This window comes from Eschscholzia californica, unplaced genomic scaffold (genome assembly GCF_041429995.1).
Source record: "Eschscholzia californica isolate CP2 unplaced genomic scaffold, dmEscCali1.0.p SCAF_6, whole genome shotgun sequence".
In the NCBI taxonomy this organism is placed as follows: Eukaryota; Viridiplantae; Streptophyta; class Magnoliopsida; order Ranunculales; family Papaveraceae; genus Eschscholzia; species Eschscholzia californica.
The window spans coordinates 20,243,839-20,253,763 of NW_028238483.1; the positions used below are offsets into that span (position 1 = coordinate 20,243,839).

Here is a 9,925-nt window from a genome sequence, read left to right on the forward strand (position 1 = left end):
CTGGGGGAGGGTTTCCTTCTCCGGAATTTCCTATTGTTATGCATATATTTTTCTTTTAATCTATAGTAATATTTTTGGAGTAGAGATTCAATTTTCTGTTCTAGATTTGAGAGATTTTCAAGGAAACAGAAAAGAAGGAGAAGAAACTAGAAGGTATTTTTCATATTCAAATTTCCTTCTCTTTCTCATCGATCTGGGTTTCTGGATGTTGATGATAAGAAGAAAATATCAATGGAGGAGGAAAGATTATACATAAATAACAAGAAGATAAAGTTATGAAATCACTCAACCTTCATCTTCGAAATCAAGTATAATAATTCATCTCCGAGAAACTTGGTGGTGCTCTTGATGAAACCGTAATTCGTCTCTACTTGGTCCATCCTGATTACATATAATTAAGTATTATAATTCACGACCTTTAGGGTCTCCTTCGTGATCTTTATGATCTTTTATGTGTGACCTTTAGGGTCTTTTTATTTTATTTTTGCAATCTTGTACTTCATTTTCCTTCATGTTATCTATACTTTTGTAAGTTTCATTTTGTTATATACTTCAATAAATCCATGTTGTACTCAAAAGAGTCAAAATCATCAAAACCATGTAGTTTGTTGGAATGTATTCCTTCTATGAATGAAATTCTAGTTTATTTCAAAAAAAGAAAATATTAATATGTTACTTTTTTTTTTGTTGAAAATATTAATATGTTACTTGATTCATTTTTCCTAATTGTGACATACTTTCTTAAGACCGCGACTTTGGGGAATAAAGAAAAATCTCTGGGGAATAAAGAATTAGTTGATAACAAATTGATTTAGAGGGCGTATTATTCTTTTAATCCAAAAATTGACTTGATCAAACATTGCCCCCTAATCTCCATCTTCTCTCTCTCACTCTCTCTCTTTGTCTCTCGTTCTCTCCCTCTCTCACTATCTCTTTCGCTCTCACTGACTATTCTTTGTCGTTCTCACTCTAGATCTCTCTCTCTTTCAGTGTAGATCACTCTCATCTCTCTCGTTGCAGACATATCTCTCTGTAGATTAGTTTTTTTCCTGGCAGTTCTCTCTTTCTTGCAGTCTCTATCTCACCTTTTTTTTTCTCTCTCCCTCTCTCTCTTTCTTGCGGCATGTATAGATCTCGTTGTGGAAATCATAGAGTTTATGCCCACGAAACGTTTTGCAGCCACAAAACGTTTTGTGGCGACGAAATGGTCAGGGCCACAAAACGTTCTATGGACACAAAATGTTTTGTGGCCATGAAATCCTCGAAGGATTTCGCCAAAAACCCTCATCGAAGTCCGATTTTGGCGAAGGGAACACTTACCTTCGCTGGAACAGTGTTTGTGTGTCTGTGAGAGAGAAAAAAACAATGAGAGATCGATCAAGAAATAATGAAAGATGGAGAGAGAAACAATGAGAGATGGAGAGAGAAACAGATAATGAGAACAATAGAGAAAGGTAGTGAGAGAGAGAGAGGGTAACAGTAAGTGAGAGAAGAGAAGAGAGAGAAGAGGAGGCAATGGTGGTCAAAATGATGGTGGTGGGAAGTTGTGGTGGTAATGGTGCTAGAGAAGATGAAGATTAGGGGGCAATGTTTGATCAAGTTAACTTTTGTGTTAAAAAATAATATTTCCTCGAAAATGTCTAGAAAAATACGGATTTCCTAAAAAATTTATTCCCCGAAATTGTTCTTTATGCCCCAAAGCCGCAACCTTTTTTTAAGTATCTCATGTATTTTATGTTACATGCGTGAATAAAGTAAAAGTACTCTTGATGGCATATATAGTTGCCTTATATGTCCTTTATGGTATATAGGGAGCTTATTACATCTTGTGTATGGTTGTGCTATATAGTGTAAGATCATGTTATGAATCTTATAATTAATAAAAGTGAAGTCTTAATTTACTAGTATAATTTAACATTGTAACTCTTCGTCATTAAAAGTGTTTTCATTTCAACAAAAAAAAACTATAAAATATATGACTTATAAGACATCAAATCAACCCTTAATTCGAGCACTTATGTTTCTCTCCACGCCTGACAGATATTAGTGTTCTACTCACTTACATTACGATTAGTGTTGAAAGTGTCTTGAATATGGGCTGATATCTGACCCGGTTTACGACCTGTCAACCCGCTTACTGATCACCGAGGCAAAGCTGGTATGTGAAGCAGGGTTCCGAGACAGTGCAAGGCTCTGAAACAGAACTGAGCTCCGAGACAGAGCTAGAATGCAAAGCAGAACTTATGTCGGTTATTAGTGTTAGCGTATCTATGCATATTTCTTATTTAGAAAGAGAGAGTCGGTGAGACGGTGGGTCGGTGGAATTAGGGTTTTAGTGGCTATATAAACTAAAACCCTAGGAGATATCTGTGTCGAATTGTTGCGAATCTCTTGTGTAACTTGTGTTGCTTATCATAGTGGAAATCATCGCGCCGTTGTCGCTGTAGAGTAGGTCTCACCAACCGAACCACGTAAATCTCTTGTGTTCTATGTGATCTTTATTTCTCATTGCTTTTCTTAGTTTACTTGCTTTCGTCATAACAATCCAATGATTCACTAAAAAGTAAAACTATAGATTTGTTTCGCAAAAAACATTGAAATGTTTCTTTTAGATAATGCATAACGATTAAGCTTGTAAAAAGTAAACGCTTAAGTACCAAAATTCTTGAAAAAAAAACGGCCGAACACGGATCTTGCAAGAAATAAGGACCAAAAGAGATGCTAGCCATAAACTAGAGGGCTAATGGGAATAAGCCCTAAATGGAGTTTACATTTTTTTTTTTTTTTTTTTTGTTGAAGAAATGGAGTTTACATTTGGGGTGTATCTAGTATTACTCAAATCTTTTAATAACAATTGGATCGTCTCCTTCTTATTTGGACTGGCAGGTGAGATGAGAGAAGAAAATCTTGTCCTCTCTCTCTCATCTCTATGCCCTGTTTGTTTTCTGTTTTTTTTTTCAAACTTAAAAAACGACTTTTTTTTAATTCTAATAGTATTTTTTTTTTTCGTACCGGCTTATTTGAAGGAAACAGTACGAATGCCTTTTCTTATGTCAAAATCTAGGGTTTCAATTTTACCGAATTTGTCAACAATTCAATTTGGGTCTTCTTTCTCTCTCCAATCACTTATTTTAAATGAAGAAGATTTTGAATTGAATTGAGCAATTGATGAACATCAAAATTGTCAATTATGGATATTATTACTTCTTCTTCTTCGTCTTCTTCAACGGTTAATGAAGGTTCGATCTTGTATGAAAATAATTTAAAAGGGTTTCTTCTTGCTGTAATTTCAAGTGCTTTTATTGGATCAAGTTTTATTATCAAGAAGAAAGGTCTTAAACGAGCTGGTTATTCTGGTGCTCGTGCTAGTAAGTTTCATTTTCCCTTGTTCTTCTGATTTCTTCTTCTAAAACCCTTTTTGGAACTCACTTGACTTTTTTGTATTTGATTTGATTTCAAATTTAGGTTCTGGTGGGTATGGTTATTTGTTGGAGCCTCTTTGGTGGATTGGTATGCTTACCAGTAAGTCTTCTCTCTCTAAAAATTGAAGTTTCTCTCTCTTTATTTGTTATGATTTTTTGAACTTTTTGTTTAGATTGATAAAGTTGTGAACTTTATTTCAGTGATTGTTGGAGAGATTGCAAACTTTATAGCTTATATTTTTGCTCCTGCTGTTCTTGTTACCCCACTTGGTGCATTGAGTATTATTGTTAGGTAAAATTGAACTTATTTTGTTCATGGAAATGGGTTTCTTTTAATTCCAAAATTAAAACTTGTTCTAAGAAGTTTGATAAGTTTTGGTGTTTCTTTCATGAAAATGGGTTAGTGCTGTTCTAGCACACTTCATACTGAAGGAGAAGTTACAGAAGATGGGTTTATTGGGATGTGTTCTCTGCATTGTTGGGTCTACGATAATTGTGCTTCATGCGCCTGATGAACATCCTCTGAAATCGGTAGAAGAAATTTGGGATTTAGCTATACAGCCAGGTAATTTTATGTAAACTTGATTAGTGATATTGTTTTCATTTCTCTTGATTAATTTGATATAGATTTTGAATTGCAATGAATTTGATGTGATTTGTCCAGCTTTTCTAGTGTATATGGTGTCAGCGGTAGCTACTGTTCTCATACTGATGTTGCATTGTGCTCCACGTTATGGTCAAACAAACATAATGGTTTACATTGGCATATGCTCCGTTTTTGGATCGTTGACGGTATGTCACTACTATAGCACTTCTTCATTACATGAATAACGTAGCTATTTATTTGAAACTTCTTATGAAAACGGTTATCAAATGAATTTATGTCAACTATTAACTTGTAAACCATTAATATTGTTATTTTAATGACTGTATCTAATACAAAAACTTCACTGACGTCTTGCAAGGGTTTGAAACGGATATTAGTCTTGCTTTCGGGGAATTGAAACTATTACTAAGTGCTCTTTTTACAAATAAGTTAGATTCTAAACATCAAGTGGCACCTTCTTCGCATAAATAGGAAACTATCACGAAAAAGGCTTTCTCTTCTTGCAGGTTATGAGTATAAAGGCGATAGGTGTAGCAATTAAACTTACACTGGAGGGCATAAGCCAGGTTGGATACTTCCAGACATGGGTTTTTGCAACGGTTGCAGTAACCTGCATTATTACTCAGTTGAATTATCTGAACAAGGTAACAATTCTCCTTATATTATTTTGTGCTTGAGACGTGTTTTGGTGTTGACTGGAATACAATATTACAACATAGAATGTTGAGACCTTTTTGGATTGCCTTTTTTCATACACGCAGAAGTTCTCAGAGATGTCAGCTAAGTTTAATTTGACTAACACAACACCAGTATTATGATATATAATGATACCTGGTCGATGGCATTTGAAGAATTGAGGAAGGATTAAGACATTAGTGTATTTGATTTATTGATTTAAAAGGTCTAAAACTTGAAAGTAACTTGCATAAACACATATGCTGTTGTGGTGGAATATTTCAAGTACATAAGAAATGCAGAAAGTGTAGTTCGATCCAACTTTACCATGCGTGTTCGTAATGGTAATTACCTTCAAAATAGAAGCCAGTATAATTACATAACATGACTGGTTGAGAACTTTCATTTTTGTGAGTTTAGGTAAGGGCATCCCTTTTAAGAGAAGTTAGCTACAATATGTCAAAATAGATCCACTCCATGTGATGGATGAAATGCTTGAGTGCAAGTCTTCTGTATTTCTCATAAAAGTTTTAAGATCATCTGCATTTAGGACTTCTATGTTGAATATCTTTGTATTATGACCACAGTTCCTGATTTCTGTTTGATATGCACTTCTAGATTCACAATGTATCTTAACTCTTTACTAAAACAAATGGGTAAAGTTAATCTGAAACTTATATTAACACTGTAGCAGTAGAAAGTGCCAAGCCAGTGATTCTGGAAAAGAGATGCTAATCCAATTGAACATGGATGTATTTAATGCCATGTATTACAAGGGTGTTATGGAACCAAAACTATAAGTACTTCTAAGTTGAGTAAGTTCTAACTTGGTAACTATATACTCCACAAAATTTTGTCATGAATTACAGCATACATGTTTCAGAGTACCTCAGTAAACTACTATCATATGCTAAGGTTATACAACGGGATCGAAATTAGTACAGGCTATAGCTAGTAACATAGTATCTAAGTATGTATTTTCTATCAGATGGAGTCTTCAGCAGTTCAGCTCTTGGACCATTTTTTATCCAACTACGCATTGTAACAGAAATAAATAAGTCATTCCCATAGGTTTAGAATTAGGTGACGCCGATGTGGTTATGGTGTGATAGTGGTATTGAGTATGGCGGTAATCATTTTGGTATGGTGGTGCTTGTTGGTTGGCGGCACTTATAGGGAGCTTATACCTGTGTGTGCGTGCAAGATGTGACTATTTATAAGCGTAGAATTCTTGCTCCACCTACTTAGAAACTTGTGATGATTTTCATGCAAGAGAACATGACACCGATGTGGTTATGCCGGTCAAAAGTTGGTACTAATTACCTTCTCACAATCATGATAGTATCAATAATTTAATACAGGTAAAAGCAAGAAAAGTAGTGAATATCCAAATAGGAGTCATTGCTTTTCCTTTACAAGTTCATTCCATGATTTACAAAAAATGAATCCCAAGATTAAATTGGGTGACCCTAATAATAAATTTATGAAACATACCCGCTCATCCTTTGAACATGTCAAAGGCAGTGATCTGTAATGTAACTTAGATCTTTGAGATTGTGTTTCAATTTCATATTATAGCATCTTCTTGTAATCATTCATTATTTTTGTCTGAGAATGTGCTTATAGCAATAACCTTCATGTATTATCCTTTTTTCCTTTTTCAAGTTGTATTTTTTCTTTTTAATTTTCATCTTGTACTTGACTTCTTTTAAACTCGTGCTTTCAATTTGATATGAGATCGTGTGGTTAACTAATCACTGGGTTTGACTTGTTTCCAGGCATTGGATACTTTCAACACGGCACTTGTTTCTCCTATCTATTATGCCATGTTTACATCTCTCACAATTTTCGCTAGTGCCATTATGTTTAAGGTATCTCTACAATAATATATACTGCATTCTTGTTTGTTTACAAGTTGATGAATCAATGAATGGTTAACTACAGGTCCCTTTCTGATTTACCATGTCGGGTCGTGATGTTCCATTGGACCAACATGACCTCTATGTATGTAGGAATTGTTTCACTACATGGATATCCACCAAGATAACTTTTACGATCATTAACTACCTGTCTACTCATCATAAACATCATTAAAATAAGAAGTATCCCTTGGTCTAACAGTGAAGTGGGTGTTTTAGATTTGGCAGTCCAACTCTGCAGGCTTCAGAACTAGCAGATGCTTGCTTAGATTTTCTCCATGATAAAGAGTCATTTTTACCACAGCCGGCCCTTGATCTAGTATCGTTGTGCCCGATGAGGCGATGACCATACCATAGAACTAATATCCTGACCCTGTGTATATATAGGTTGGATTGGACTAATTTATGCTGTTTGTCTTTATTGACAATAACTTTTGCTAGTGCTACTAGAATATATTCGACGATTCTCATCAATGGTTACTTTTTGTTGCCAATGGAGGCTAGGTTTTTTGAGATCAATTAATCCATGCTAGTTTCGAAACTTAGATTGCACACGATGTCTGACTGTTTTTGGTGTAAGGAGTGCTCAAAATGTTGACTTGTAAATTTAGATTCTGGTAGTGGTGTTACGGAGTTTCCTTGTTTTTATTGATCGTCTCCACGACGAGATCATTCTTACCATTAGTATGCTCTTAAAGAAAATACCCAGTTCCTCATTATATTCCTTCAATGTGGTTGACATAGGGCGAGACCGTGAGAAATCCAAAAGTCTTTTTTTTTTTTGTTTTCAAGGAGGATAAGATCATGTTCCTCAAATATTCGCTATTTACATACTTCCATGCTTTTTTTCAAGAGGAATGTGTATTATCATGTTATAACTTGCAGTTTTTTGATCCATTTATAGGATTACGCTGGTCAGAGTGCAAGCAGTATAGCATCAGAACTATGTGGTTTCATCACTGTACTTTCTGGAACTGCAGTTTTGCATAGCACAAAAGACCCCGATCCACCACCAATAACAGGTCAGTTTCCGTCCACCACCCTTTGGTGCAGGGGTTGGACACCCCTCTTAAGCCCATGAGGTCGTGGGATCGAGTCTCGGTGGGAAGCAGTTTGCCATCAAGATTTATCCCATGTAATTTAGCCAATATATAAAGTAAATAATATAATAATTTTGTCGGGCTTTAGGCCTCTTTTATTAGCCGGGCTTTAGGCCTCTTTTATTAGTCGGGCTTTAGGCCTCTTTTATTAGTCGGGCTTTAGGCCTCTATCATTATGGTTTAAATTAGGCAGTTATCGTGCTCATCACATCTTCATGATGTATCAATGCCTTGTAACGACTAACGTAGATCGTATTCGCATTCTCAAAAAAAAAAAAACAGGTCAGTTTCCAGCCATAACTAAATGTTATGGTAAAAAGAAAATTAATTTTTCATGCTTTTATAACTGGCAAAAAAGAAACTGACATATTGGAATTCGTACTGTGTAGAAGTTTCGAGTTCCAACAAAAACCCATATGTACGTACAAGCTGTCAGATCTGCACCATCTAGTTGAGGACAGATCCAAATAGACCACAGCCCTGGCTAAAGCTGAGGCCTGGAATTTGTAGACTTTTTTTATGTTACCCTAGCCTAATTGGTAATTAAGTTTACCCCATTGATGAAATTCAATTTGGTTCACTTGTTAGGCGAAGTGACGTTCATTCTGTTAGAAGTTCTATAGTTATATATACTTCTAAATTCTCTTACTAAATTTCATTTCAATTGAAATTTGGTTATACGCGTGGTATTCTTATCTCTTAGACATCCGCGACTGACTGGTTAAAATACCAAATTCTTGATTTTGAATCATATTTTGAGTAAAATGCAAATTGAATTAAGAGGATTCATGAACCCCTCGGACCAAGGGTTTTGGTGAAGAAGTAATCGTGTGAGATACATGTGTGCCTCAATGAAAAAATGACCCTTCCCTAAATTAAGATCCTAACCGGAACCATCTTCCTCTCCAAATTAGGCTAACTCCCCGTGACTTGAAATCCTGACTCCGTCCATGCATCTAGTTACATACTATTGTGGTGGCACCTCAACCACCCATCTCCACAAGTCTAAACTTTGTTTCTTGGGATTATTGAACTAACAGTGGTTTGGTTTAGCCCCACAATTGTTTAGGATCTAGGTTTATAGAAATGTACATCTACTCCCACACCGCCCATTTTCCAACCACATGCCAGTTTACTTAAAAGTAATATCGCATGCTAGGAAAAGATGCAAAATTTCAGGCATGCCCTTCTGTAATTTAAATGACACCATAAGACCTTTTAATCTCATAAAAAAAACCTATATGATGTCTGTTTTGTGAGCTCTGAAGCACCTTATTTGCTTCTGCCGTTTCCGCCTCGTTACGTTGACTCAAATATAACGTCGTACGTCCACTGTGTTAACAAAGAAAATCTAATTACATATCTATATATGCAGATTTATATGCACCACTTTCTCCGAAAATATCATGGCATATCCTAGAAAATGGAGAAGCATTGAAACAAAAGAACGAAGATGGGTTGTCTGCTGATTTTGTTACAATTATTCGACAAGATTACTTCTCATAGAGGAATACTGTATACTATGATGAATATCCATGTATTAAAGAACTTGATCCCTGCAGTGGTTATGAAAGATCTGCATTGTTGTTGTTGTTGTTGTAAATACTTGGAGATGAAATGGAGAAACAGTCGATATGATTTCGGGCTTCTCTAGGAGCTCCACTGTTACAGATTGAGACCCGTAATTCTTGTGTAGCCCAATTTCTTCAGTTTCTTTCGAAGTAGCAGAGTCCAGAGTTGTATTTCCTGTTTTCTTCTCATCATCGGTGCACATCAGCAGCTTCTGCTCTGGGCTTATACAGCTATCTCCCCCATTTTCGATGTTTGTTCTATTATTTGTATTGGTTAAACTGTGTTATACCGTCTTTCTTTCTTTTGTAAAATTTATGTCTTTTTCTTTTTCCTCTTCGGCGATTGTAACAATTGTGTAACCTTTTTTTTTGGCGAGGAAAATTTATTTATTTCAGGTAGATCATTATAAATTTATGAAGTTGATAACTGAGTTTCTTTTGTTGTACTGTGTGCTTAAATTTGAAGATCATTTTCTCATATTTAACACGCCGGTGCGCATTAGAATTTCTAAATTAGACAAGTTTCACGCAATCGTACCCTTTCAAGCTAGGTTATGAGGAGAGTTAGGCCTAGATTGGCTCTCACATGGTATAAGAGCTGGTGTTTTAGAGACATATTTCGTAACCTTAG

The 9,925-nt window shown here is 35.5% G+C and overlaps 1 protein-coding gene across 2 annotated transcripts; it reads left to right on the forward strand.

Annotated features, from left to right (window-relative positions):
- Nucleotides 1–2,837: 2,837 nt before the first annotated feature.
- LOC147532308 (putative magnesium transporter NIPA6) lies at nucleotides 2,838–9,718 on the forward strand. Of its 2 annotated transcripts, none has more exons than XM_086647496.1 (9): nucleotides 2,838–3,368; nucleotides 3,466–3,522; nucleotides 3,624–3,714; nucleotides 3,827–3,987; nucleotides 4,087–4,214; nucleotides 4,536–4,673; nucleotides 6,483–6,575; nucleotides 7,528–7,645; nucleotides 9,099–9,718. In XM_086647496.1, exons 1-9 carry the CDS (start codon nucleotides 3,191–3,193, stop codon nucleotides 9,227–9,229), a joined length of 1,095 nt encoding a protein of 364 aa, XP_086503622.1. In that variant the 5' UTR covers nucleotides 2,838–3,190; the 3' UTR covers nucleotides 9,230–9,718. The 2 variants fall into 2 exon arrangements, 1 of the variants encoding a protein (XP_086503622.1); XR_015227558.1 differs by having other exon boundaries at nucleotides 2,857–3,368; nucleotides 7,528–7,811; nucleotides 7,862–9,718.
- The last annotated feature ends 207 nt before the right edge of the window (nucleotides 9,719–9,925 follow it).

What these genes read in the sequence shown, in the direction of transcription:
- LOC147532308 (XM_086647496.1), top strand. Translation starts at nt 3,191, where the DNA reads ATGGATATTATTACTTCTTCTTCTTCGTCTTCTTCAACGGTTAATGAA. An exon ending in GGATTTAGCTATACAGCCAG is followed by an intron (nt 3,988 to 4,086) that starts GTAATTTTATGT and finishes TGATTTGTCCAG; the next exon opens with CTTTTCTAGTGTATATGGTG. An exon ending in CCGTTTTTGGATCGTTGACG is followed by an intron (nt 4,215 to 4,535) that starts GTATGTCACTAC and finishes CTCTTCTTGCAG; the next exon opens with GTTATGAGTATAAAGGCGAT.